The sequence below is a fragment of the Cyclospora cayetanensis genome, unplaced genomic scaffold (genome assembly GCF_002999335.1).
Source record: "Cyclospora cayetanensis isolate NF1_C8 unplaced genomic scaffold, CcayRef3 CcayRef3_contig_21, whole genome shotgun sequence".
NCBI classification, from domain to species: Eukaryota; Apicomplexa; class Conoidasida; order Eucoccidiorida; family Eimeriidae; genus Cyclospora; species Cyclospora cayetanensis.
Window position 1 is genome coordinate 291,871 of NW_020312159.1, and position 27,826 is coordinate 319,696.

The window sequence follows — 27,826 nt, forward strand, 5'->3', positions numbered from 1 at the left end:
CCTAGTTCTGCGATTGTAAAGCCAACCAGTATAGCTTACTGGACTCATGAGCTTAATGAGAGCTGACGAGCAAGTAGACACAGCTCCTTCATTAGTTGCAAAGAGGATCCATGTGTAAACTGAGGTATGCTGGATGCTGGAGCCGTTGCATCTTGCCCAAACATGCAACTCAAAGAAAAACCGATGAGAACAGCTGAGAACATTCCCATTCCTGAGGAGCCCTACAAAGGCTCCCAACAAAACACTTGATTGGTTTATGGGCACTCACATCATGTAGCTCGGAACTCCGAAGGCCAACACATTCAAGCTAGGCTCTACGAAAGCAAGCCGATCAGCAAGCAAATAAGAGAGCCTCATAAGCGAGACGCCCTCCATTAATGCTGCCAGACCGCCTTCAAAGAGGTACCGAGGTTCAGTTATGTTTTGGTTTTAAGTTGCATCAGCTGTCAGAAACTGCTAGCGTTGCGTGACAGCAAATCTGAGGTGGGTCTGCCATCCGATGACACCACATGGAGGTTCAGTTCGCCTGCGCATTGATTAGCGTTGTGCCAAAAAGTTGGGTTCCCAAAGGCAGCCGAACGCACGAGTTGAAAAGGCATGTTCTGCACAACACTATATCAACATAGACGCAGCCCTCTATAGCTTATTCAGGGCTCATTTAGAAACCTTTAATGGACTTTCCTAAAGCTGTGCCTCCCCCCCGGAGAGTATGCGGTAAAGCTCCCGTGCGGAGGCACTTGCGGGGGCCTCCCTCCCTCGCATCACGCAGAGGACCCCCAAAGGCAACAAGGTTACCGCTGAAACTAGCAATGCCAATGTAATGGTGGAAATGAACGCCCCTGCATACCATAACCTCATGGACGCAGGGAGCCCTACCTTCCCCACATGGCAAGGAAGCCGAAAACGTGGTCAACAAGAAAAGCCAATCGCCCTATCCCCCACACCGATTCCGCTCTCCGGAAATGCAACCGACCTGCTTCTTTTTGTTGCATTTAGATGTCACTGCAAAATGCCCCACTCCCTAGCCCAAACTCCAAGCGCTGATGGAGAACTGCAAGGAGCCACGTCTCAAGCCACTTAAACTTTAAGGCTTTTGGAAGGGTGTGTGCATTCTGCTGACTGTCTTGTAAGCCACAAGCCCATTCCCACATCTTGGAGGCTCATCCTCAGCGCAGGCACTAGAGTTGACGTGTCTTTTGCAAGCCGATAGCATCCGTCTGAAGAAACTTCACGGAGCCGCTGTTCTCAGTACGCTTGGTGCTTGTTGTACTACAGGCACTGCAACAACGCATGTGGAATAGCATGTGAGGCTTCTGGACTGGATATCTGGAACAGCCGCACTCCACCTGCCTGAGTTAACGGAGCGTGGGTGTAGCTACAGTTGCAAAAATGCACGTTGCCCAGGATTGTCATAATGCAAAGCAATTGCACCAAATATACTAGCCTCGCGGTGACTTTTGGAGCAATGCCGCTGGATGGGTAAAGCGTGCGGCATCTCCATGCCTTGCTGCATCCACAGCAACAGAAACAGCAGCAGAATGAAAGTCAAACACACCAGCTCGTAGTGCCGTCCCCATTTTGCATACAGCCTCCCACTCCTCATCACTCTTTGGTCTGCTTGATACCCGGGCATTAAATCCACTGTTTGACATTCAACATGTCATTTCAGGCATGCCTCTTCACCCAAAAATCTGTAGACCAGTGGCTGTGGTGGTGTGAGAAGTATGTTTGACACAACTCCCAGTGTTGCAAACTGACACGCTTCTCATCATAGCGGCCCCGAATCACGTTTCAACAAGCTGTTGCTTAACAGAGCGTGTGTGGGCCCTGACAGGGTCAACACCGCAAGTCGTAAACCATTCTCTTAGGCCCCTCAATACGCGCAGGGAATTCAAAGCCTTAAATGTGGTTGCCAGCTCTCCTGGATTGTTGGACTTTCTGAGAAACTGAATTCAAGTAATGTCACCTCTAAAGGGTGGCTAACCGTGTGTATGCACGTGTAGCCACTAAAAGGCAAGGCCTCAGCTTGCAAGAACGAAATTTGAACGCCTTTCTCCCCCTCCCGAAACCATTCAAAGTGCCTGCAGTGGTGCCTTTGGCCAGTACATAAACCGTGACCATGTGTTACGTTGCGTACGTGCCAGGAATAATCAGCACTCAGAAGACAACTACGTCTGTACCACGAGGGAACACGTGGCACCAATGCTTGCCTCGTCCTGGCGCTTCGCTTGTACTATTACTGGCTATGCAGTGCTTTAGTCAATCTTTTGAAGCTAGCTTTTAAACAAGCATTCCAGGATTTTATGCCTTTCCAGCTCGCTCGTTGCCTGCTTGTGGCCCTCTATCTCCTGCCTCACACACATGGTAAGAGGTTCCACTTGACCCCTAAACTCTAGCGTATTTCAAAGATCCTTCCCACGTCCTGGCTCCAGGCGTTTCTCCAGGCGCCACACTGAGATTAGGCATTGGGACTATGCCTACTACCAGCCCCGCAATCTCTCGAAGGGTTGTGCATGGAATACGCGTAGAGCTCAGGAGGAGCTGTATTCATGACGCATTGCACATCCGTCGCTCAACTGACGCCCCATGGTGGTTTAGCCGTCAATCCTTCGCTGTATCTATACCTTTTTGCCCCCCTCACGTAAGTCATCGAGCTGGCTTTCTCCTCTGCCGGTGTCTGCCTCCATGCCCGCCAGGCGTCTGCTTGTCCAAGTGTATTTCTCAAACCCTTAATCTTCTTCGCTACTCTCCTCACTCGCCGATTCCCCTGCTTCAATGCCTGAAGGACATTCAGACTCGTGAGACACGGCAAAGCCGTTTGCCTGCTGAGCCCCTCTCTCGAGTATTGAATCAAGGGTTAGAGGTGGCACGCCAACGCTAACAAACCAGGGCGGCAGAAGTGGAGGACAGGACGCAGACAAAAATATGAATAGGGAGGGGCGGTGATAGCAAGGAAAAGGTAGAATAAGCCAAAAAGGGAAATTGGAGGTGTACCAAGATAGATGTTGACGGCTCTGGGAATGATGAGGTCTCTAAGGATCATGGCAATGTCATACTCAGCGCTCAGCCGCTTAAACAGCTCCCTGGTATCCTGAGAGCCCGCAACAGTACATTTAGAGGGTAGCAGTAATGACATATTCCTGGCCTCTTGCCCCACCTCTCTGCTTACGCATGTCGTCCTGTGTGCTCCCCGTCCCTATCGCTGCCTCTATCTTTCTAGTGCCTCGATGTCTGTCCTTGCCCTTCTGCCTCGCTCTGTCTCTATCTGCCCCTTGCTCTTCTCTACGTCTATACCATAAAATTCGAGCTAGTGGGCTGCACGGGGGAGCTCGATCTGTGTTGGACTGACGTCTTCGCCCATGATCTTCATGGCTTTAGGAGAAGGCACTTCGGTAAAATCGAAAAATCGGAAAAATGATTTCTCCTCGCTGATGGTCTGCAACACCCGCACTTCCTTCGTTCGAATATTGCGCTGCTTGCTGATGCGAATCGACTTGGTCAGATCCTTGAACACGCAAAAGTACCCACAGCACGCAGGGCGTTCCAGCAGACAAACGCTGCCACAGGTGACAAGCATCCAGCTGCCCCCCATCTAGACAGCTGCTCCTATGGAAGCCAGGAGAAAAGCGGGAGGACAAGTTCCATAAAGAGAATCATTTTAGAAAGTAGCAATTGTAAAACAAGCACACCTGAAAGATACGTTGTTATCTAAGGTGCACCGCCTGTGTGTGACCGCTATCGCCCCTAGTTCTAGGGCATATTTATAACACTTACCATGCCTTCTTTCCACTGGATATCCGTGCCGATGGTTTTGCTGACAACCAGGTCGTCTCCTTCAGGCCGCATAAGGAACTCTTTGCTAAGGACTTGGTTCGAGAAAAATGGGTTTTCCGAAAAGAAGAAAAAGAGCTTAAAGCCCTCCTCCCTTCGCAGCCGCTTCTCGGCTCGAATATCTTGGCAGTACAGCAGCGCCGCCCTGTCTCCATCCTTAAGCGTCGCTCTAATGCGGCTGTCCCTCTCCAGCACTGCCAACCAAAAGCCGGGGAGGCCTGGGGTAGCCACGGAGGCAGTATCTCCCGCATCTTCCGGTGCTTCTGCTGCTAAATCTGATACCGCTGGAGCCCCTGCCGCAACTGCGGCAGCTACAGCCGCTGCTTCAGCTGCTGCCTGCTTTGGAGGGCATGAGAGCAGCTCAGCGCGCTTCTGGTATAGCGGAATCAGCCGCTTTTCGTACTGGTACCTGAAGGTCACACATGCGCTAAACTCGAGGGCCTGTACATGTATATATAGAGAGAGAGAGAAAGAAAGAGAGCCAGCAACCACGAATTGAAAGCAGGACACACGGCCTCAGCGAAAGGCGGGAGCATAATGCTGCATTTCGAGCGTGTGGTATAGGGCTTGCCTTAAAAGCTCCACTTCTTCTTCATACTGCTTTTCCATTTCCTCCACCTGTGCATGGACCTCTTGGAGCTTGGATACAAGAACTCTTTGCTCGGGGGTTAGCCGTTGTAGCAGGGGATCGTCAACCTCCTCCTCTGTATCTGACTCTGTCTCTGATGCGCTGGCCACCTCTTGTGCATCTCCCCGAAGCAAGCGTAGCGCATTCTCCAGGGCCTTCTTTGAATCCTCAGCACGCTGTACCACAATCGCTGGTGCTGCTGTAACTTCCTCTGCCTCCTTCTCCTTCCTCTGCCTCTCTTCCTCTGCCTCCTTTTCCTTCCTCTGCCTCTCTTCTTCTTCCTCCTTCTCCTTCCTCTGCCTCTCTTCTTCTTCCTCCTTCTCCTTCCTCTGCCTCTCTTCCTCTGCCTCCTTCTCCTTCCTCTGCCTCTCTTCTTCTTCCTCCTTCTCCTTCCTCTGCCTCTCTTCTTCTTCCTCCTTCTCCTTCCTCTGCCTCTCTTCTTCTTCCTCCTTCTCCTTCCTCTGCCTCTCTTCCTCTGCCTCCTTCTCCTTCCTCTGCCTCTCTTCCTCTGCCTCCTTCTCCTTCCTCTGCCTCTCTTCTTCTTCCTCCTTCTCCTTCCTCTTCTTCTCTTCTTCTTCCTCCTTCTCCTTCCTCTGCCTCTCTTCCTCTGCCTCCTTCTCCTTCCTCTTCCTCTCTTCTTCTTCCTCCTTCTCCTTCCTCTTCCTCTCTTCTTCTTCCTCCTTCTCCTTCCTCTTCCTCTCTTCTTCTTCCTCCTTCTCCTTCCTCTTCCTCTCTTCTTCTTCCTCTTGTCTCTTTTTTTCCGCCTCCTGAAGAGCTTTAAGAATTTCTGTTGCTTGTGCTTGCCTCCTCAATCTCTCTTCTGGAGGAGTAGGTGGCGTGGGGGCTCGCTCCTTTTCTTCAGCGAAAACATCCACCTCCACCGAGTGCGCTTTCTTAAGCTTTACTCCTTCAGGCTGCTCTTGCTGCCCCTCCCGTTGCTCCGGTGGCTTCTGCTGCCCCTGATCGTGGCTTTCTGGAGAAGCTGGGCTTGGGGGAGGGGATAATGGAGTGTCCTGGGGTGGGGAGGACATTTCTTCTGTGGAGGAAGGCTCTCTGCCTTGTTTCTTCCGCCCTATATCCAGGAGTTCGGGCGTAGCCGGTACTTTTGAGAGTGTAGGGCTGACAGTACAGGCCTCGTAGCCCTCTACTTGAGGCGTCAACCGTGGTTCAGACTCAAGCCCTGCACTCGAAACACCGCGAGGCCATCAATAATTCTGAGGCTGCACGGCCCCTTCCCAAAACGCCTAATCCATAGAGATAGCTTTCTGCTAAACCTGAAAATTCCAATGGGGCAAAGGGAGTCTACAGGAAGTCCAGGCAGCTGCAATGGATGGTCGCTTCCCGCAGCTACGACACGTGCAGCTAGACGCTGTGAAACTCAAAAATGAAGAAGAAGGACTTTCCGTGAACATTCGGCTCCAATAAAAGTGCATAAAGCATGAAAAAGAAACAAATCGGCACGCAGACACCCCTATTTTTGTATGAAGAGGGCAGTTATTCTAGCAAGCATGCAGAAACTGTTCATCGACGTAGGCAGCCAGCTGAAGCTGATGGCCCTGAAATAGCAACATCAGGGGCAACATACTGGGTTATATGAGTTTGTACCCTTTTTTAAGCTCGTCCTTCGAATTGGTGTACTGCAGAAACCTCATAGGCCACCAGCCTTTAGCTTTGTACGCCATTTGACCGTTGGTCCACAGAAGGGCAGTGGTGTATGACTGCGGCTGACGTTGCCCCTTTGCCGGTTTTGTCGGCCCTAACTCTGCATTAGAACTAAAAATACGAATATGCGTGCTACCGATACGTAAATACGCAGTACTATGTTGGTGCTTGCCTTCTGTTGCTGCTAGTGGTCCTGCCCGTGCAGTGTACAAGAGGCACTGCTGCTGCCACTTCACAATACAGGATGTTACGTAGCTGCCGCGGCCAATGCAGCCATGTCAAAAGGTCTATGGTGCTATAGATGCTGATGCTGTTGCCACCGAAGCCACAGCAGGCTTGCTCAGAAGAGATAGTACCAGAGCAACAATAGTGTATCAATGTGAATGGTCAGAGGAAAGCCTGAAGAACCAATAGGCTTCAAGCGTGGACGTTTGAAACCAGCCTTAGATTGAGCTCTGGATGAATATACTGTGCAAAGTACTGGACACTAACTCTTAGCACTCGAGGAGGCAACAGCGATAACCCTGCCAATCCTAGGAAGGCGTAAAGCCCCAAAACGCAAGCACGCGTAGAGGGGAGCTAAAACTTGAGCATCCCCTCCAACGGCTATTTCACCCTCAGTGTCTGATGAATCATAAGTGGCAGGATTTTCGTCTGAAGAAAGGAATGATCCACGGCAGGCATCCAAGTCAGGGCACCCTTTGTAACGTCACCCAGCCTTTGCACACATTTGCACAATGAAGTTCAGCTTATTGGCGCTCAGCAAGTTGGTGCACAGTTCCGCATTGTGCATTCTTGGAATATTGAGCTATCCGTGCTAATTAGGAAATAGAGCGCGAGTACAGCCAAACCATGCAGCCAATACACAGCTCCATCTAGACACCCGTTGAAGTGCCTGCCACAGAGCAGCTTGGGCCAAAGCAGCAGGAGATGCAGCAGGACCAGGATCAATCCAGTAGTGGCAGAATAGAAGTAGAAGCAATTGACTTCTGAGCAGCGGGTGCAACATGCCAGCTAGCAGAAGCACAATAGGTGCAGTGGCAAGACAAGCAGGTGGAGGCACCAGCATACCATGCAGCAGAGTGAAGCAGTCAGCGGCAGGTGTAAGAAAACTGCTTTGTGGAGACCTTCTGCAGAGCATCTTCTCAATTCCAAGCAAGCATGCAAAGCTCAACCCCTGAACTGGCACAGGAACAGATGGAAGGAAACTTACAAACTGCCAGAGTGTCCTAGTTTCACAAGGGTGACATTGGCGTTTGCATGCAAGTTGTCAAGAAAAGTCCAACCGCAGCGAGCCCTTGAACGTTCCGGCCACGCCACTTCCTGATCGCATCCAAGACACCGCGTTCCCTAGCTTTACCTTAGCTAGCAGGGCCTCTTGTAAGCCAATTGCCTCCATGCATACACTCGCCCACTTACATGCTGAATGGTGGATGCAGACGTATCTTACGAGGAAACCAAAACGAAATCCTTCAGCCAGACGGCAACTTGCTGTGGGGAGGAGGAGGGACGCGAGGAACGATTTTCGGGGAAGCCCGTCAACCCCCATAAAATCATTAGAGGCTAGTGTTTTGAAAGACTGCCACCTCGTATATCGGGCTTCCCGGTAGCTCTATCCTAGTGTTACAGACTGCAGCATATCCCGAGAGTGTTCTTTACATGCAGTTGTCTAAACATCCAGTGTCAAGCCCTGATCGCTGCCTCCAAAGTTCAAAGCCTTAGCCGGGTTGGGAGCAGCCCCGCCAGACCTTTCTTACTCATATCCAGGGCTGCTCCTTTGCAGGCCCTCAGTGCAACTAGCTTGTGGGATACGCGATGGAAATGAGAACTGCTCCTAAAACTAAATCGTAGCCGTCGGGATGTCGCCGTAGCGATCTCTCTTCCAGGATCTAGTGCCTTTCCACAACAGCTCCCTCTTCCCTCTTATCCATGCATACCGTCCTAATTCTGCAGGCTTCTCGCATGTACAGAGAGTATGGGCATATATACTGTGCTTGAGCTTTAATATATCCTCAACCTGTACTTCCCAAGCATACAGTCGCACTTAGATCCACTTAGCAACAATCATAGGCCCTCAACGTTGATGCTTGTCACACTAAGCTAAGGGCCTCCACTCTAGAGAAGAAAATTGAGTACACACGAGCAGGCAAACCAGGGAGTTATCACTTTTGATACCGAATTCGTAATTCAATAAAACTAGCACAAGTGCAAGTGCCACAGCGCAGCATTCTCCCCACAGCACCTCCGGTGAGGAATCACAGATGATACAGTGTTAAGGTGATGCGCCTTAAAGCCATATCCTTCTCAAGGCTCAGGGACACCTTCCGCGCATGCTACGCGTACCTCTGAGGCTGCCCGTAACTAGCTACTCGCGGTGTGAGTCTCCTGTCGCGAACATTCTTGCCGCGTACGAGGCATGTGAGAGAGTTTTCTTGAGAGAATTTTAGAGATGGTAAAGCAGTTAGTAAAGAATAAGAGTCACAGCTTGCGTTGCAGAGTCAAGGGCGTGCGGCTGGCCTGTGGACACCTGCCAAGACCGCAAAAAAAAAGTACTTGGGCAGACCCACCAACAACCCCAAATCAAATTACCAGACGTTCTTATCTTTCGGTATAATTGCGGCGCCCCTCTTTGCACAGGTTTGTACACGAGCTAGTTGTAGCACAAGTGACGAAGGCACAGTGGGGGCCCCCCAACGAGGGCCCCCCGAAGGCCCTCGTTCAATTTACATTACCCGCAAACCTAGATCCCACACATTTCCCGGCGCGAAGCCATTTCCCATTGTCTTAAGTACTTAGCTCGTAGTGATCGAGGCATCGGTGCACGTTCTGAAGGCTTTTGACGTCCAGGAACGGTGTTGCGGTGGCCTTGTCCGCGCGCTTGCGCGTACGCTGTCAGTGCTCAGATATTCCTTCGACTGCATTGGAGCATTGCTGTCAGTGATTCCAGCATCTCCAATAGCAGCAGGAGCAGCGTGTGGCACTATAGTCCCTTGCTCGGCAGCGCAGCCAGCCGGTTGCCCCCAGGCGTATTCCCCCAGGACCTTATGTGCCGACGATGAAAGGCACTTTATTTGGCAGCTGGGATTGTCTCAAATACCTGTGCAGGATACATGTCAGCTACTCCAACAGAAGACCGGAAACCTCACAAAACGCAAAGTCTGGCGCTGTTGCTGCGCTCACCTGATGGCTATTTGTTTGCTGCTGCTGCTGCAACTAATCCATTGTGCCAAGTGCCCCGGCTGGGATTCACTCATGTGTCATCTGATGCCTCTCAGTGATCCCTGTAGCTGCTACCACTGCTGTTGCGGCCCGTCCTGCTGCGTCTCAAGACGGTTTGCTGCACTCCTTCATATTGTTTCTTGCTTTGCATCCCGACTTACCAGAGTGTGCAGTTTAGCTATGTTATATCCATTGTTGCCCGTTCAGGGATCTGATTCTGCGCCTGACGTCTCAAAAGGTGCAGCGTTGCCATCCGCAGCTGCAGGTCACCTGGGAAATGCTGGACTATGACGCCCCCGCGACAGTGGAAGCCACGCTCGTCAACGGACGCAAGCACAAGTAGGCGCCTAATAGACTTCGTAGGCTTTGTCTTTTTGGATTCAGATTGAAGTGGTTAAGCGGCCACAGTGACTGCTTTGTAAGGGGGTGAAGCATTTGGGTACCCGCTCTCCTATTCTTGCTCCATCAATCCACACTGTTGCGGCTCGGGTGTACAGGCAGCTGCTGGAGGGATTCAGCTCAGCTCAGAGGCGTGAGATTGTAGACAAATGGCGCTTTAAGGGTAAGACTGCATGATTTGCTTAAGGCTGTGGGTTGTGTGAGGGACTTTTCTGCTCTGCAAACCCTACGCGGTTTTCGGCTCTTTTGAGAGTTTTTGGTGCTTTGTTTGTGGGCGTTTAGACCAATTGCTAAAATCCGCTCTGCTGTTTATTTTTTGCAGCTAACCTCGAGCCATGGGAGGAAGTGCTCGCTCCGAAACTTCCAGAAGGCCAAGCGCCAGCTTCACCGGGGGGCGATTCCCCGCACCAAGAGCAACAAGGCCAGTCCAAGCACCCATAGGTTTTTGGCATTCAGAATAACAGCGGCAGGTACCGCTGTACGACTAGCCCACGCAGGCGATGTGCCTGTCGCGTAGTACGATCAGCTGCCTGGAGGCGGGCTTACGAATCAGCTGAAGAGTACACCGCATGATTTTGCAATGTGGCTGAGCAGGCATTATCCACGTGTATTTACCCTAAGCCTTGTCGATACCCGTGCGGGCCATTTTTCCGAAACCGCCTATGTTTTATGAAACAGTGTAGGGATCTAGGATCCACTGTTGAGAGCGTGACGTGAGCTTCGTGACAATACAGCCGACGCAAGCTTTAGGGCAGGCAGTGAAGCTTGCTGCCTTGCTATTCCTCTAGAACCATCTATAATTCTTTCGATGTACGCCTGCAAGTAAATACTTATACACGTTTATATGCATATAGTTCACAGCGGCGCACATTGTTGCTATCTATACATAGGCCTTGAAAGCGCTGAGAGCTCTATTGGAAAAAGTGATGAAGCAAAAGATGGCGGAGCAGAGAAGACTCCTTTCCTGGGTTTTTAAAGGTGCTGCTCCTCTTCTTGATGTTCCTGCAGATGCTGCATTTGCGACTGTCTGCTAATTTTTGTAGCTGTCGCAGCCATTGCATGCCACTGCCCTCCGGTGGCCCTTCAGGGCGTGGATGTAGGTGCGTGCCACTGCGTACAGCTGGTGACATCGCTCATTGAGCTGTAGGGGCTGGATAGGAAGTGGAGCTTTTTAACCTTAGGCAAAGTGGCTTCACGCGTCATACTCCCTTGCTTGCAGGATCCTTATTAGACCTTGGAGGCGGGAGCTAGGCACCTTCGCCTCATTACTTGACGCCCAGGTCGCCTGTAGAAACCTCTCCTACACAGCCAACTGAAAGTTCAGATGCTCTTGAGCCACCAGTATACGAGATCCTTCTGCTACTGCATGACACAGCTGCTGTTGTGCCATGCTTCCACATCCACTCATTAGAGACGGGCGCCCCTTAGGATGTTTGGTTTTAAGGAGGTTTTGCATGAAGGGGCGCCAGCAGGCTTGCAGGTGGCCGGATCGGCTAGCCTGTTAAGGCATATGGAGAAAGGATTGCACTGATCCCTCAATGCAAGCCGTTCGGTACAGCACTTCTTTTGTGCAGACCAGGAGTTTGTGTTGGGTCTACATCGTGTCCCGCCCTGTGTGCCTTCCACGTGGCCCATGTTTAGGGAGAAGTCCCTAGCAATCCTATTCTTGAAAAACCGCGGCCAGACAGTGTATGGATGCCCCACAAACTACATGTGCAGAGATCGCAGCTCTAAAAGCGGGCACAGGAATCCCGAAACCAATTGGGGCTCTTTCTACGTCCATGCACAAAGGCTAGCAGGGAATTTACACCGTGTAGGCGCAACAGCACTTGAAGCGCAAGAAGCACACACCCAAGAAACGGAGAGCAAATGTGCCGCTAATGCCCTTGTTAGGGCTGCTGCTACGGCAACTGTTCTGTCTCACTCGAGTCCGCCATGAAAGTATTTGCCATTTATTGACGTGTTTTTGTTTGGCGCAAAAGAAAGTACTCTGTGGACTCGTCGAGTGAGGCGCTCCACCTTTCTAAACGCAAGCGGCGAAGAACAATTCATACGCCTTCACCACAATATCTCATGATTCAAAAAGTTGATTTCTCATGATGGATCTAGATGAATCAGCCCTCATGCGAGCCCTTGTGCGCCTTCTTCTTCAACAAGGGACCAGCTTCCACGACACACATATAGTTCATTTGCTCCTTTTCTGGTTGTATTACCTGGATCGCAACCTGACAAGAAACCAATGTCCACAAGAACCACAATTTTGGCTGATGCATGGGAATGTAAACGCTCTTTCCCTTGATATCTTGGGAAAGGCGTGGAATACCGAAATGGGACTTCCTTTCTCTGCTACACAATCCGCCACAGCAACCTGAGTTGCGAAACGGTAGGAATGTCTGGTGGACGCGGCGTTCTATGTGATCACAACACAGTAGTGGGGACGGACGCCCCTGCATACCATAACCTCATGGGCACAGGGATCCCCACCTTCCCCACATGGCAAGGAAGCCGAAAACGTGGCCAACAAGAAAAGCCAATCGCCCTGTCCCCCACACCGATCCCGCTTTCCAGAAACGCAGCCGACCTGCTTCCTTTTGTTGCATTTAGATGTCACTGCAAAATGCCCCACTCCCTAGCCTAAACTCCAAGCGCTGATGGAGAACTGCAAGGAGCCACGTCTCAAGCCACTTAAACTTTAAGGCTTTTGGAAGGGTGTGTGCATTCTGCTGACTGTCTTGTAAGCCGCAAGCCCATTCCCACATCTTGGAGGCTCATCCTCAGCGCAGGCACTAGAGTTGACGTGTCTTTTGCAAGCCGATAGCATCCGTCTGGAGAAACTTCACGGAGCCGCTGTTCTCAGTACGCTTGGTGCTTGTTGGACTACAGGCTCCGCACTGCAGGCAAAGGCAAACATGCGTTGGTGGTCTCAAGGGCTCATTTCAGATACTGCATACGATACAATTATCGCTGGAAGATACATTTGCACCAGCAGTACCAAAAGCAGCAACATTCGTAAGGCTGTAGGTCAACAGGCGAATCGGGCGCACCACGAAGATCAAGAAAGGGTCTTTGGGAGACTGCTACTACTTGCGCTGCACATGCCGTAGCGCGAGGAGTGACTCTGCTTCAAACCTTGTAAGGGGAAATGCAATATAGGGGCAACTTCTTCGGACTTCACCTTCCTTTATAATCCCCCCTACGCTTGATTGTCCATTTTTTTTCTTGGCCTTTGGCCAATTGATCTATTGGGACACCAGGCTGGAATATATACTATTGTGAACAAATTCGCATCTCCACTGCTGGCAGCGTTGACTGGCCGGTAGATTACAGCGCCCTCGGCATATGCAGTATGAACGAGCTGTTCTTCGGCAAAGCCTATACGAAGTCTTGCAGAACAACCACACCGCGATCTGCACGGTGTTCTGGAATCTAAACAGAGAGGCTGTATATTCACAACTCATTGTGTGACTTTCAGCTCTTTTGCCCCGTTGGCCATTTCGGGAAAATGGGCACTCGCGATTGGATTTTTAAAGGATAGAGGATCACTTACATTGCTGAGAAATGAATATAACAAGCCTATGACATGTGCCGTAGGTCATAAAATACAAGTCAGACCAAAATAAGCAATACCAATGTATGTCTTTTTCCCGTGTTTTGCTGTGCCACAGCCAGAACAACACCATTAAAGGCATTTGGCCAGCACTCTAGCTCAGCGGGGACCGTCCGAAACACTGGCACCGATGGGTTGCAAAGTCTTCAAATCGCTTGAGGCTCTCAAGCATGATTGACCTGGGCATAGATTCTCGTAACGTTCAAATCTCTGTTTGTCATGCAGTAGAGTCTTTCGTGCACACCATCACGTGTTCCAGTGGGGAGGCAGTATGAATACCACCAAATGAACAGACATCCTTAATAGTTCAAGCGTCGTACCGTTACGAGTGCTGCACACGCCCTCACAAATGAATCCAACTCGGAGCAGCATCATGCCTAGCATCCCGTGCTGCGGTGTAGAACCGAGAGCCCACCATATCTAAGCCGCAAAAGGCTTAAAGTATTGCTGTCAGTCGTAGGCAGTCGAGATGTGTGCGCACGGAACAACGCAGCACTCCTGATGAATAGCGCTTTTAAAGGCTTGCGGCCGCTAGGCTGCTAAATGAAGAGTCTGTCCGCCCCTTACTCCTTATGTGTTCTTCGGTATCCTAACTTGAAATAGTGAAGAACGGTACAAGATATAGTTGCACATCCCGAGGTGGGCTAGAATCCTGCCTTCAAAATAACGCGGGCTATAATGTGCATTTAAACTTGACCAGGTATGCGTGCACCTTCAGCCGTTGAGACCAACTGAAGGCTCAGGCTCGAAGCATGATTTCCTCGTAACCCCTTAAAGCCGCTTAGCCGGCATTGCAAATTCCAAAGCCAGCTACTACAAATCCAATTCTCCCGCTCCCTTTTGCCCAATTACCGAATGCCCACTTATTCGGCTGTGAATGAAAGCAACTGGCATGCCCCTCGCAGGTCCCGTCGAAGCCCAATCCACTCCCTAGAGCCCTCAAAAATCATTAATCCCCAAAACTCTGAATGCAATAAATGTTCCCCCTCGTCGCTCTTCCTTAGGCCCTGGCCTTCCCGGCCCCCATTCGCTCCGGGGAGCACATGCAGGGCGAAGAAGGCTGGGGAAGGCGCAGCCTGAAGAGCCGTCGAGAGCTCTCTTCGCTCGCGTTACATAGTGTCTGTGCCTCTGAGGCTTCCACTCAGTGACAGTGCAAATGCAAGGAGTCTGACGAGTGGCAATGCGGGGGAGACAGAAAGAGGAGCACCGTTTCCACGGAGGAAGGGTGAACAAGAAGTCAATTGCATGTTTCACTCTCACATCTCCGTGGCTATAGCCTACTTCTGCCAGATCTTCAGTTCCGTTTCTTTAGTCTAATAGGGCCTTCGTCCTCTTCTGCAAGCCGCAGCACAGCAAACACACCTCAACCTCTAGTGACACAGACACGAGGCATGCTCGGAAAGCGACTGCACTCGAAAGTTCACAGAGCAAGCGCCACGATCGAGGCTTCCGTGTTCCTTCCTTTTCCCAGCTGGAGCTTTCCAGCAGCAGAGGAAGCCCTAAACATGCCAACAGACCTTCTGTGCCTGCCGTGTCCTTATTTTGCAGAAGGTTCATCGTCCTGGGAAAAGCCACACATTGCACATATGAATCGCAAATACAGCATATCACGAAGGCGCACGCGCACAAGCCTGCACAGTGAAGTATGCCAGACGGCACGTTTCGGAAACCAGTGCGGCGTTGCCATCCGAAACAGCATGCCTCGGAGGCTTGTCCACGCGAAGCCTAAATACACCGAGGTATACTCGCAAAGGAAGCAGACAGAGCTCTGCAATCTACATTCCTCAGCGCTTACCAGTTGAACACTGCAGCAAATGCCACGGTAACTGCCAGAAAGCCGAGGAGAAGATTGAACGTCAAAGCGTCGCCATGCGCCATGTAGAGCATGAAGAGCGAAAGACAGAAAAGAGCGAGGGTGCTCATGTTTACTACCCGAAGTACCTTCTCCCTATTCGCCCCAAACGCCATATCCAGAGCTTCATTGAAGCTTAAGGGGCCCTCAGCCTCAGGGGGTCCTTGAGCTCCTCCTTCCTCCCCCCCTTCCCCCCTGGGCTGCATTTCCATTGTGCGGTGAGCCAACACAGCTGGATTCAAAGACACATGCGTTGGCGCTGCGGCGACAGAAGGCAGAAGCCTCCAGGTAGGCCTTTTTGAGTGCTCTGGAGCAAAAGCGATCTGGCCAGCAGGGGGCCTTATGTATATGCAGTTATAGGGAGACCTAGCGACAGACAGCAGCAAAGCTCAGTCCATTCACAAGTCCTTTAAAAATTCACCAGGATACGAAAAGACTAAAAACACAGCTGCACGGTTTCGGACTGCACAAGCAGTTTCTGAGCACGCTGTGGCGGGCGGGGGGCCCCATGGTAAGGGCCCCTGTTCACCCCAGGCTTCCAGAGGCCCATTTTCATGAGGATGGCTTTGCCTTTTTTGAAGCCAGAACAAATTGTTATTTCAGTAAAATATTCGTGAGTGTTTTAGGTGCGGCGTCCAACGAGTTATTGGCTACTCCCCACTGTTTTTTTTCTCGCGTCGAGTTGGGCTGAGAGGGAGAGCCTCGAAGCTTCCAGTTTCTTGTTTCGTCCCGCTTTTCCTCCACCACCAAACGCTGTGCATTTCGTGCAAAAATATTTCAAGCGTTCCCGAGCTCCCCGTTTAAAATGTCGCTAGACGATGTTGTACACCCCCAGTTCACTTTCCTGTTGATTCCCCAGGATATCGACAGTCCAGTGCAAGAGCTGCAATTCAAGGGCAGAGAGGAAGACTTCAGAGAGCAGCTTAAAACCCATCTAAATCGGGAGAAAATCAACTGCCTGAATCAGCAACGCTTCAAAGAGTTCAAGCAAGGGCTCAAAGAGAAATCTGAGGGGAAGATTGGCGATGAAGGACTCGAGAGAATGGTGCAAGGCACTTCACAGAATTACCAGGTACTCATCATGACCAGTGGCCTCCCTTCCCGAGCCTCGGTTCAGCCTGCGGGTATTTCTGTTGCCGCGCAGGAGTGTCGCGGTGCCCTCAAGTGTACTTCGTTGCACCCCCCAGTCCGTAGAACGGGAGGACCCCAGTGTGCAATATATCTAATGCATGTTCTACTGCTTTACCTGTATGACTTGTGGTTTGTTCAGATAATTCCGCTGACGCTGCCGACCAAAGCAAATGGTTTTAAGGGTATCAACGCGTATATCGACAGCGTAGGGCGCATTAAGGGCCTCCCAACAAATGCAAGAGCAACGCGCATCTGCTCCACAGGCATGGCAAGAGCCTAGATCACTTAGCACTTGATAATCTAGAGCGGCTGGTATATTCGGCTGTGATTGTCTGGCTCTTTTAATGTTTGGCCCGCTTAGAGGGGCAGTCGAACCGACAGGGGGAGACCCGACACCGAACACTGTATTTCTTGTGTGGAGAGTGCAGCAGCAGCGCGCAGCTGTTGCGCGTAGCAGTACAATATCTGTCACTGTGTAGGGGGAGGCAGGGAACAAACGCTGAACGAAATGGCACGCTCGTTTTTTGCGCATGTGCAGATATTCGGGGCGATTGTTTTCTGTCCTGTGTCTTTGACGATGAGGAAAATTTCCAGCGCGTGAACTGCGGAGAGAGCACCTTTCAAGAACTGATGCAAAATCCTCCAGATGCCAAGGGCAGGTAAGGGGCTATTGGCTTTGTGGGCACCTCAGTGTGGGCGCCCCTTTTCTAAAGCCACACCTGTATCGAGGTGTCTGATGCTGTGTCTACCGAATTCGTTTTCTTTCCTTCCTCACTGAATTCGGGATGAAGAAGCGCGTCTACCTTTGCACGCACGCTTCCCTCCAGCGAGGGTCAAGTTTGCGAGTGACCACGCACTTTTGCACGACCGGAGCTTCCTTTTGAATGACAGGAGTTGCCTAGAGATTCTGATGTACACCGGGCACTACCACTGCAGCTGCGCTATAGTTTTCCTTCTTGAAGGATAATTTCCCATTGACCTTCTACGGTTTGCGGTCAATTGCTGCAGATGGAGCGAAACTCAGGCGGCCATGCAACTCTTGCAGCAGACAGGGCAGGCAAAACTGGAAGGTAGGTGTAGCCTCTTTTTCACTTCCATTCTCCATGTTTGTGCCTCCTATCCTCGAGCCATTAAGTGCACCCTTCCACATGGCTGGTAATTGCCAGACTGAAGGCCGCAGAGGCTGGCAAAAATGCCACATCGGAGTCTTGTGTTCCGGCGTGTGCAGCTCCTTCAAAGCCCAAGTGCGAGAACTGTGGCAAGGAGGTGCGCCACACCGTGAAGGGGAATGCATAGGATTGTACCTGCAGCTCAGTGCTGGTCAAACTTTAAACAAATAACAGTGCAAACGCATAAAAATATATTGGGAACCCCTCGCACGGTCTCTCTCCGTCCGACCCTAGCCATGTACTTGCCCGCGTAGCCGTATCTTAGCTGCATGCAGAAGCGGCGCCACTTCCTTCCCCCAGATGCTTCTCGTCCTTCTTTTCTTCAGCCTTTATTTGCCTGCGCAATTTCTCATAAACGGAAGGGAGGAGGAAATCCCACCTTCCATCTTACCTTCCTTCACAGGGTTAGGAGGTTCAATGCGTTGTGCTGCTCTGTGTGCGATGTACTGTGCAAAACTGCCCCCGTTGAGCATGTGTCCTCGTTACGGCTATGCCAGAGGTCCAGTTCAACTTTGGTGAACTGCTCTACGGGCGCCGCGAAAATTAAGGCGATTATTTTCCCAAGGCGTTCGTCTTGCATGTTGTGCTTTCAGGAGGGGCCTTTAAAGCGGTGCGGACGTTGTGGAAAGAGCTGCTATTGCAGCACCGAATGCCAGAGGGAGGACTGGCCTCTGCACAAGCGAACTTGCTGCCCCAAACCTAAGTAGCGGCGGCAAAGAGCGATGCATATTCTCCACTTCAAAGAGTCGGAGGAATGCCAAATCTCGCACAAACGCCGTTTCCTTTAAATAATTTTGATCCTCAGTATTGGGCACCCCTAACTGGCCTTTGACTGCTGTCAGTATTTTGCGATGCTGCCCTGAGTGGTGCTGCTATCGCCTTTCGGGGCTAAGGGTGTCTGCACGGGAGACACGTGGTGTGTATGCGTGCGCGCACGCCTTAAAAGGGGGAAGCGTCAGCGCAGTATAAACTGGGGGGGCTCGCTTCCCAGGAACGAAGGTCGCCTTGTTGCTGCTTGCTGATGCCAATGGATACGCCAAAATCCACAGCTTTAGTTGGTGGAGGCGGAGGCCATCGCTGCTTGTTGTTGCAAACTTGCAGGCGCACTTACACTGCACAAGCGTCCATCACGCCAGCATATCAGAAACAGCATACATATATATATATAAATATACATAAGTACATGCTCAAGAGCGCTGTACTAAGCATCCCCTTGAAACCCGTTGGTAAAAGCGTCTCTGGTGAAAGAACGCGTTCGGGACCCTCAACTCTTAGAGTCTTACGGCTCCCCAACGACACATACCTCCCACCCTCCCACCCCAAAACAACCCCGCGCAGAACCAATGCGCTCAGATTCATGTTACGACGCTTGTCTGCACCCTGCGCTGTGCACCGCTGGCGGCAAGAGGTGCTGCATTTTTTTCTCGTTCTTTCCGTGCGAGTGCCCTTCCCATGGCCCTTTCGGTTGGAAGCCGCAAAAGAGGGGATTTAAGGGGTTAGAGTGCCGACCACATTCCGTTCCTGCTGCCCTGCGCCTTCGAAACGCCTAAAGAGCATTTCCAAGCATCTTACCCTAGGATTTTTTGAATCTGGGCCTTAAAGACCAGCATGCTGGCGGTGAAGACGGCGTAGGTATTGCACATGGAAGGCAGCTGAGGGGACCCCTGACCAGGAGCTGCGCCCTCCGGATTCAGAAGGGCTCCCTCCTCATGTGGTCTGGTGTACTTGAACATTGAAAATGGAAACACCATGGGAAACGGGAGGTAGGCCCCTGGGGCCCCCTCAAAGAAGGAGTGAATTAAGGGCATGCCCAGGACAAAGACGACCGCAACGCAAATTGAACCCTTCTGCTTAAGCGCATTTAGAGACCTGCATCAGGGAACGGAGAGATTGAGCGTGTGTGTAAGTGTGTAGGAGATCAACGCCATGGACAGAGCCTCCTAGCGCCCCAAAGCATGGAGCACGCCAGGGGGGTAGTGAACAGCCAGCAAGGGGAATTCGCCAGAAAAAAAAGACGCCAGGGAGCGCCGCTAAGGACAAAAAACACTCTAGAGGAGGCTACACTGCGCAGGTGTACTTGGTCTTTTTGTGAATCTTGGCTTGCAGGGCTGCAGCCGCACGACCAGTACGCCCTAGGTAGCGCCCGTCGGGGCCCCCCACGCACTCCGCCTCGAGAGCTGTGATGTTGGAAGAGAGGCGCAAAAAGCATTTGACGAGAGCATGAAAGCTTGTAAGGGGCGCAGCGCTACGTGGGCAGCAGCAACAACAACGGACGCCGAACTGGAGCAAAAACCTGGCCAGAGATCTGACAGAGCTCTACAGCCAACAAGGAAGAGTAGCGTTCTACGCACATGGCGCGCACATGCTTCGCCGAGGCACGTAGCTGCCTAGACACCAACAGCACTCACTGCAGCGGTGGTAACTGCAGCAGCAAGAGGGTAGCGACAGAGGCAGCGGCAAAAAAGCAACTACATCTAGCTGGGTGTGTGTTTTCATACCCAAATACTCCCTCCAGAGTTTGTTGGTTTCAGATTGAAGCCTTTTGAACTCGGTCTTGGAGTACACGAAAATGTAGCACAGAGCCTCCCCAAGCAGGCCCATGAGACAGCCAGCGCAAACCAGCAGCACTGTCACGTGAGGATCGACGGCAGGACCCTCCATCTGCTGCAGATGGGTTGCAGAAAATGAGCAGGTGGGATGACGCCGGTAAAACAGGTGAAACAGTCAAGCGGGCGTCGGAGAGGGCGCCACACGGAGAAGACACGGGGGCTGGCCCCAAGATACAAAGTAGTGCACGAAGAGAAGAAATACACGGAAACTGCTGTGCCTGCTGACGAATTTTACATGTGTGCGTCGGTATGGACCTGCCGCCCCGGGATTCGTACGAAAGTCCTAACTAGCAGCTGCAGGGAAACTCTGGTGTACAGACACCGCGCGCACCCAGCGAACAGCAGCAGCGCCAAAGGCCAAAAAGAATGAAGGGCATGCTTCAAGTACCAGTTTAACGGACAATCTCGGCAAATCAAGCCACTGCAACCAGCAGCGAAGGCAGCAAATCGCCTGCAGTCGACACTTCCCAGCCCCAGCAGCCGCTGCCGTTGCAAAGAACCCATCCGCAGATAGGGCCCCTCAGGGCCCGACGTGGCTCTGCCTCGCTGCTTCTCTGCGTTTAAACATTATTTTTCATAGAGAAGCAAATCAAGAACGGTCTGGCCCCCCCCTCGCTACTGGTCGCCGCTGGTGCCGCTCTTTCTCGACCTCTCAGGCCCTCACAAGCATCGGTAGGCGCAGCTGCCACTGAGGCAGTAGCCGCAGCAGCAGCACGCACGGGGGCGTTTGCAGCAGTATCAGCAGCTGCATTCGCATTGGCATCATCAGCGCTGCTGGCGGTAGGAAGGCCTGCAGCAGCACACAACGAGAGCATTCGCGGTACGATCGCCGCCAGCAGTAGAAATGGCGCTGGTTGCCGGCTTTAGAGGAGCAGAAGACTCTGCCGCTATCACGCCTGCTGCAAAACTCGAGAGTGACGTACGTGATGCTTGGTCCCTTAGGAAGCTGTCAGGGGCGAGCACTCCCAGCCACGTTGCCCCTCAAAAGTATCCGTGAGAGGTACAGTGTATGCGCATGCAACCCCAGACGGGAGTCGAACGCTTCAGGTTCGAGCTTGTAAGTTGTGTTTGGTGCAGAACATTGAAAGGACCTCCGGCCTTGACGCCCCCACGCTCCGCTTGACGGGGCACTCGGTAAGTGGCAGGCAACTGCGTTTCGCTGGTTTCAGCAACAGGAGGTGGCGAAAGAGGTGCCGCATCAGCTTGTTGCATCTGTTCCATATTTGTGTGTCTTGGTGTTGTGGCTGCCAAGCGCATCAATGCTGTTTTTAAGAGAGAGAGAGAGAGAGAGAGAGAGAGAGAGAGAGAGAGAGAGAGAGAGAGAGAGAGAGAGACTATTAACTCTAGCGCCGCCTCATAAATTGCCTCGTGCGCTCCTCACCTCGAACTCTGCGCTTGTGTGTGCCACTGTTGCTGCTGCTGTTGCTGATGCAGGGAGAGCTCTATGCGGTTCGCTTTTCTGTCGATGGGAGGAACGTGGCGACGGCGGGAGCGGACCGAAGTGTTTGTAAGTAGGGGGTGTGCCATTCTTCCCTTTTTCTTTCGGGGAGGGAGGGGGAAGAGGCAGGGGTCGGAGAGAAGAGCTTTTGCCGCTGATTTCTGCTTCGATCTGCATCGGTGTCTCCGCTCGATCCTTCTTATGCGTTGCTTCTTTCGCTGTGTTCACATGTAGTCTTCTTCACCTGTTGAATTCGATGGCCGCGTGCCCTCCTTGCCAGTGCCGTGCTTCGTCCGTCTTTCGGTGTGGTGGCGTTGCTCGCGTGTGTGTGTGCGTGTGAGTTTAAGTCTGCAAGGCGCTTGCCTACTCACCTCTGGTGTTGCTTTCCGCTTCAGTAGTGTACAACGTGTACGGGGAATGCCGAAGCTGGCTGGAGTTGAAAGGCCACAAGAATGCAATCCTCGATCTCGCGTGGAGTGACGATGGAACGTGAGCGCAGTCTTTCTCAATTTGCGCATTTTCCCGTAGTTTCAGCGCCCTCTAAATAGTGTAGAGCTTTTTTAACACCTCGGGAGGAGCCGGAATTGTGTGAAGGAGTGGGCAGTGTTTGAAGAGACGCGTCTTGTTTTGATGCATGCTGGTTCCCCGACGCGCGGGCTAAAGGCCTTAAGGCAAGGCAAGGCAAGGTGCCGTCTTCAGACTTTTGAGGCTGCGGCTTCAGCGGCGGGCTGCCGTAGCAGAGTGCCATGTGAAGGAAGCACAGGGCATAAATGTATACATACAGATAGGAAAATGACGCATGCGCGCGTCCATCACCGCTCCCTTTTGGCTGCGTTCGCCTTGTCTTGTTTGGTTCGCTGTGGCGTGCCGCACAGGCGGCTGTACACGGCGAGCGCAGACGAGAGCCTAGCCATTTGGGATGTGGAAACGGGAGTGCGTGTCAAGAAGCTCAAGGGGCACCTGTCGATCGTGAATGCAGTCTCCGTCTTTGGCGCGCGGACTGTCTCGCCAGTTCCCGTGTATGGCCATGCTGCGGCTGCGGCTGCCGCTGCTGAGGCAATGCCTGGCTCTGCGGGAACCGCGGGTAAAGTGCCAGCGCTGATGGAGTTTGCGCCTGCCGAGTCCGAGCAAGCAACCAGCACGGCGAACAAAAATGCGAACAACGGCGTCAAGAGTCACCTCTTTTCAACCGGCTCGAGTAGCTACAGCACCAAGTTCCTGCTCGCCTCCGGCGGAGATGACGGTACTTCGCGGGTGTGGGATCTTCGAACCCGCAAGTGTGTGCTGAAGGCGCAGCACCACTATCAAGTGAGCTTTGGAAAGTTTTCTGCAGCTTTCGAGCGAGGAGCCTCGGTCGCTACGGAGCAGTAGGCTTCCTGCGCCTCCTGGTGCCTGTGTTTTTCGAAATCCTTGAACGCCTTTGGGCAACCGACGAGCCTTTTTAGGCCGAACAAGGCAGCACAAGCTGCGGCTCCGGATCGGATGCCTCTTCGTGTTTGCAGATCCTCTCCGTCGCCTTGGATGGCGTGGGCTGCAGGGTGTTTGCAGGCTCCCTCGACAACACTATCCGGGTGGGTTGCTGGGTGCATGTGCAGCGTCTGGGGAGGTCTTTGGGCATGCAGGGTTCAGCGATTTCGGAGGATGCCTGCTAAGGCTTCTTCTTGGTTGGGGGCTTGTAGAAAGGCGCAACAAGAGGCGCCAGCTGCCGGACCGCTTCGGCGCAGGAGCTCAAGATTTCAGGCACACGAGCCGCTGACGCTTCCGCAAGAGCTCTGTGCGGGTTGCTTGCTGCAGGAGTATGATCTTCGGGGGGGCATGAGGGAAGCTTCCGTCCTGGAGGGCCATCAGGATTCCATCACGGGGCTGGACGTACACCCGGAAGGCACGCACCTTCTCAGCAACGGGATGGATCATTCTGTAAGGCTCGGTTTCGAGAGCGTGCATGTGCACCACTTTTCCCGTGCCCCCTGCTGCTTCCATGAAACTCGGCTTCCTTGCCCTTTTTTGCTGATTCGCAGGTGCGACTGTGGGATATCCAACCCTTTTTGGCAGGCCAAAAGCGGCAGAAGGCAGTGCTGCGGGGTGCCTTGGTATGTCTTCCGTTGTCGCGTCCTCTGTGGCGCATTCCCCGGAGTGTCTCGCTCCTGCACTTCCTCGCTTGTTGCCTTGCGGGAAAGACGCTGCGTTCGCCTTGGATCATGAGGGCGTTGCGACTGCTGGCTGACCTGACCACGTCTTTGTTTGCTGCAGCACAACTTTGAGAAGCAACTGCTGCGCGTCCACTTCAGTTGTGACGGCTGCTATGCGGTTGCGGGCTCCTCTGACCGGAACGTGTGCATCTGGGATCTGGAGACAATCCCTCCAAAGGAGCAAGGAGGAGACAGCACACGCAACCTTGTCTACAGGCTCCCTGGACACACGGGCTCCGTTAATGACGTAGGGCACTTGCGACTGGCGCGTTGATCTGCAGCTGTGCTACCGTTCTTCGAGTGCCTACCGGTGCTGCAGCTCCTCTTTAGGCTCGAGTTTTTCGTTACCAGGTTCTTCTTTGCACCGCCTTTCGCGCGTTGTGCTGCAGGCCAGCCTCCACCCCCTTGAGCCAATAGTCGCCTCCGTGAGCTCGGACAAGACCTGTCTGATGGGAGAACTCTCGTGATCATATTGTGTCTGTAAATATGTATGCGTGTACGTACGAGCGCGTGTGTTTGCTGTTCGCACGCTCGAAATCGGAAATGAGGGGGAATGACAAACGTCTGGCAGTTTTCTACCCACCCACCCCCGTCGCCGTTCCCGACGGCCCACACAACGCCCCAGCTGTTTACGTGCATAGCTTATCACGTCTCCCGCTGCTTTATCATGACGTGGCTACAATCGCGTATGTGTGTCTCGTCCCTCGCGCTGTATGGCCCGTCCTTTGCACGAGCCACATCGGCCTCTAGTGTCGTCGCTGATCCTTGCCTGTTTTTGCCTCCCGCCCTTCGCCCGTGCCCTCTGATTGCACCTGTGGCGCCTGCGACCACCACAGATGGGCACAAGAAGCGTGTTTTCGCTCGGGGTGCGGCTGTTGCTTCCGAATCCCAGCGGCAACAGCAGGAGCAACGCCACCCAGAGAGACTTTTTCGGAGAACGCGTTTGTCGCTTCACGCGTAACAGGCTCCTCCCATGTGCAGCAGCAGTCAGTGGCTGCGGCTCTAGTGCATGGCTGTGCTACCTTTCTGCGTAGGAAAAGGTGTCCGCGTCTGCTATTTTGCTTGCCCAGCAGCGGCTCTTGCATTGGGGCGCTGCTCTGTGCACTCTACATGCCCCACAGAGGCACGAGAAGTGCACCCCGCAGGGGAGGCACGCACACACTCAGGCTGCTAGCAGAGAGCGAGGCGCTGACTCTCTACTTTTCTCGAAGCAGAAGCGGCAGCCCGAGGAGCAGCTGCCCAGGGAGAGAGTGGTGGCAGGCCGAAAGTTGGCGAGAGCATCGACTAAGTGGATGGAAACAGCGCACACACGTACACCCTGCTCCCCCTATTACTACTATAGCTGCTTAGCTGCTTTGGATATCTCGTGGCCGTCCAGCTCAAATACAACCTAAGCGCTCCTCCGACAGCAGCACTGAAAGACCTAGCCAAACAGATAGGCGCCGAACCCTGAATACGCGCGGTCGAAAGGCTTTGTGCTTTTTCAAAAGTATGTTAGGGGCCTCCGGTTAGGGCCTCGTCCGTGATCTTTCTCCTCTTGAGGATGCTATCCTGCTGTCAAGTCAGCTTCCGTTCTCGTGGTGTCTCTGCACCTTTCCTCTCACGCTCATTCTGCCGACCTGTTGCACTAGGTGCGCCCATACCTACCCACCTCGCCCCATTCCACCGTGCACTCCCGCGTCTTGGTGTTTTCTCAGTTTCACTGCTAATCAGCTACTGCAGGCCTTCAGCTTTCTCTGTGCTGGCTGTGCTTTGAGGCTTCTCTCAAGGCAAGCACACTAGACCTTATCGCTCTGCTCTGCGAGCGAGCGCTCGCTCTTTAGGCCCTTTTCAGGCTTTGAAAAGTTCCGTTTTTCAGCTCCCACCATCAGAAAACAGCTGCTCTATAGCCTCACTAATGGCAGCGGTGGCAAAACTGCACAAAACGTTTTTCACGCGGCTCAGTTGGGTAGGCAAATTGCACCCATGAGAAGACGGTTGCGAATCCTCCGCTTTGGGGGCTTCGTCCTTGAGAATTCCCGAAGGGCTGCTAGGAAAGGCAGTGACTGTCTGCTGTGGGCACTCCCAAATTTTCGCTGAAACAAATAAAGCTGTTACAGCTCACGAAATCAGTCCTGTGGAAGAGCCGCTGATCCTCTCCGGTGCTAGTGGTGCTGCTGGTAATTCGCGTGGTTCAGTCTGCCCTGGGCAGTTGTAACCTCCTAAACCTTTGCGGCTGATTTATTATCCGCCTGAAGCGGCAACTCTTGCCCCTCAATGGCAGCTTGCAAAATAGGAGTCCGTTCCTGTAGTCAGGCTGCTGCTGCTGCTTCGCTGTATTCTGCTGAAGCAGCCGCCGCTCCCTGGAAGATTGCCGCTGCAGCTCCCGCAGCTCCTCATCAAGCTCCTTCTCTTCAGCTTGCTGTTGGGGACGTGGCTGCCGCTTCTGCGGCTTGTGCCTGCGCCTCCTTTGCTTACTCCTGCTAGGACCCTGGTTGCTGCAAGCAGCGGCCTCTAAGGACCCCCGTCCTGCGGCAAGCCTGGGTGCGCTATCTACGAAGGTTTCGCGAAAGGCCTCCGTCTTTGTTCCTGCGTCTTTGTCTCCTGTGCTGGCAGGCGCGAGAGTCTGGAGGGCGTCTGCTGTCTTGGCAGAAGATGGCATCGTGGGGGAGCTGCGAATAGAACCTTGACAACACGGGAAGCCAGCACGGAGGATCACAAGCCAATGGGCTGCTTCACGCTCGAAATGAATATAGTTTCTCTGATTCGGGCAAATGACACGCGCACACCGGTGCAAGAGCAACGCCCATGGCAACAACCGGCGATTCGTATTCGGGCATTGGTCCCGGATGGACGCAGCAACTGTCTCTATCACCACTTTTCTGCTCGAACTTCGTCTCCTATAATAATGCTATTATAATCCTCGGGCCTATATACACAGGAAAATCCGAAGTCTGGACAAAATTACACCCTCCTTACAGGCTGTTACCTGCCTGCGCATAACCAGTGGTCCACCGCGTACCACTCTCAGCACGAACGAGCGACACCTGAGTGGCACAAGGCAAAGCCCCCCAAAGCAACGCTCTATACAGGCATGTACTCCTTTATAAGATGTACTATTTAGCCAATAAAAATAGATGAATCCAACTCCTCGCTTTGGCGACCGCTGTTGCCAGTTGTATGCACTAACTCCCGCACTTTTTCGTTTCGCTTCTCGCATGGATCCGCTTCCGCTGCCCTTGGCCCTCCCGCTAACCGCCCCCTACAAACCCATGACATTCTCTTGTATTTTCCTGCTTCTGCCCTTTGCCAACGTCGCGCGCCCGCGTTATCCTCGATGCCTCACTTACGTGCTCTGTATGTGTGTACATCATTGAGGAAATGCCTGATTAACTGGCACGTCCCTTCCGTTTGTAGAGCACGCGAAGCTAGCCTCGACGCTTTCTACTGCACCAGTTATATTTAAATGCGAAGTAACTAAGAAATAAATTAGTTCTTTCTCTGTTGGTACATCAAATATATTGAGCAGTTTACAAATACCCACCTGGAGGACGCAAGACTGTGCATGCGCGCTGTGTGTTATGTACAATTAGCTTTGAATACTCGGGGCGTTTGAAGGAACAAGCTACGCGTTCCATAAACCTCTTTCTCCCCTCGTGTAGGGAGCTTTAGGGGAGTGCGTAGGGGAAGCCAGGGCTTGTTTTGAGAAACACTCAATAACTCTCTCCCTGGTTCATTGAATCTGGAGTCAAGTGTCTCCCTACGGAGACCTTATATGGAGCTTTCTACCTTATCAACATATATACACACATATGTAGATATATGCTTTCTAAAACCTTTGCCTCTGTAAAAGATTCCTTCCAACCTACTCTCTTCGGCAGTCTGCACCTCTCGCTTTAATTGGATCCCTCCGTTTCATCTCTCCCGGTTGTGCAGTAACTTCCTTGTGGTTCCTGGCCTACAGGGGACCTTAGAGTGTCACTTTCTCTTGTCACTTGTCATGTTCGATTCCCGTGTGTTGGGTCGGATGCGCGTCCGATTTTGTCGTGCCATCTCCTGCAACCAGAAGACGGCTGTCAAGATGAACAAGTGCCCAAAGATTTTATCAACCTG

At 52.6% G+C, this 27,826-nt stretch overlaps 5 protein-coding genes across 5 annotated transcripts; 3 read left to right on the top strand and 2 right to left on the bottom strand.

Moving 5' to 3' along the window:
- Positions 1 to 2,729: 2,729 nt before the first annotated feature.
- On the bottom strand, positions 2,730 to 5,490 carry LOC34624218 (calponin homology domain-containing protein DDB_G0272472). The gene is made up of 5 exons (XM_026337912.1): positions 4,403 to 5,490; positions 3,775 to 4,240; positions 3,350 to 3,505; positions 2,995 to 3,091; positions 2,730 to 2,779 (listed from the first exon to the last, which is right to left on the bottom strand). The coding sequence occupies exons 1-5, from the start codon at positions 5,488 to 5,490 to the stop codon at positions 2,730 to 2,732; spliced, it is 1,857 nt and encodes a 618-aa protein (XP_026193697.1).
- Positions 5,491 to 9,176: 3,686 nt separating this feature from the next.
- LOC34624048 lies at positions 9,177 to 10,715 on the top strand. Its single transcript, XM_022737146.2, has 6 exons — positions 9,177 to 9,277; positions 9,548 to 9,679; positions 9,838 to 9,902; positions 10,062 to 10,143; positions 10,423 to 10,452; positions 10,601 to 10,715. Exons 1-6 carry the CDS (start codon positions 9,177 to 9,179, stop codon positions 10,713 to 10,715), a joined length of 525 nt encoding a protein of 174 aa, XP_022593099.2.
- Positions 10,716 to 16,003: 5,288 nt separating this feature from the next.
- Positions 16,004 to 18,205, top strand: LOC34624050. Its single transcript, XM_026337913.1, has 6 exons — positions 16,004 to 16,270; positions 16,469 to 16,592; positions 16,868 to 16,988; positions 17,338 to 17,399; positions 17,558 to 17,595; positions 18,092 to 18,205. Exons 1-6 carry the CDS (start codon positions 16,004 to 16,006, stop codon positions 18,203 to 18,205), a joined length of 726 nt encoding a protein of 241 aa, XP_026193698.1.
- Positions 18,206 to 18,549: 344 nt separating this feature from the next.
- LOC34624051 lies at positions 18,550 to 20,922 on the bottom strand. The gene is made up of 5 exons (XM_022737149.2): positions 20,803 to 20,922; positions 19,997 to 20,159; positions 19,576 to 19,675; positions 19,071 to 19,367; positions 18,550 to 18,610 (listed from the first exon to the last, which is right to left on the bottom strand). The coding sequence occupies exons 1-5, from the start codon at positions 20,920 to 20,922 to the stop codon at positions 18,550 to 18,552; spliced, it is 741 nt and encodes a 246-aa protein (XP_022593102.2).
- Positions 20,923 to 20,951: 29 nt separating this feature from the next.
- On the top strand, positions 20,952 to 24,201 carry LOC34624053 (U5 small nuclear ribonucleoprotein 40 kDa protein). Its single transcript, XM_026337914.1, has 10 exons — positions 20,952 to 21,026; positions 21,155 to 21,241; positions 21,542 to 21,614; positions 21,941 to 22,034; positions 22,334 to 22,853; positions 23,048 to 23,116; positions 23,340 to 23,462; positions 23,564 to 23,635; positions 23,796 to 23,981; positions 24,124 to 24,201. The coding sequence occupies exons 1-10, from the start codon at positions 20,952 to 20,954 to the stop codon at positions 24,199 to 24,201; spliced, it is 1,377 nt and encodes a 458-aa protein (XP_026193699.1).
- Positions 24,202 to 27,826: the final 3,625 nt, after the last annotated feature.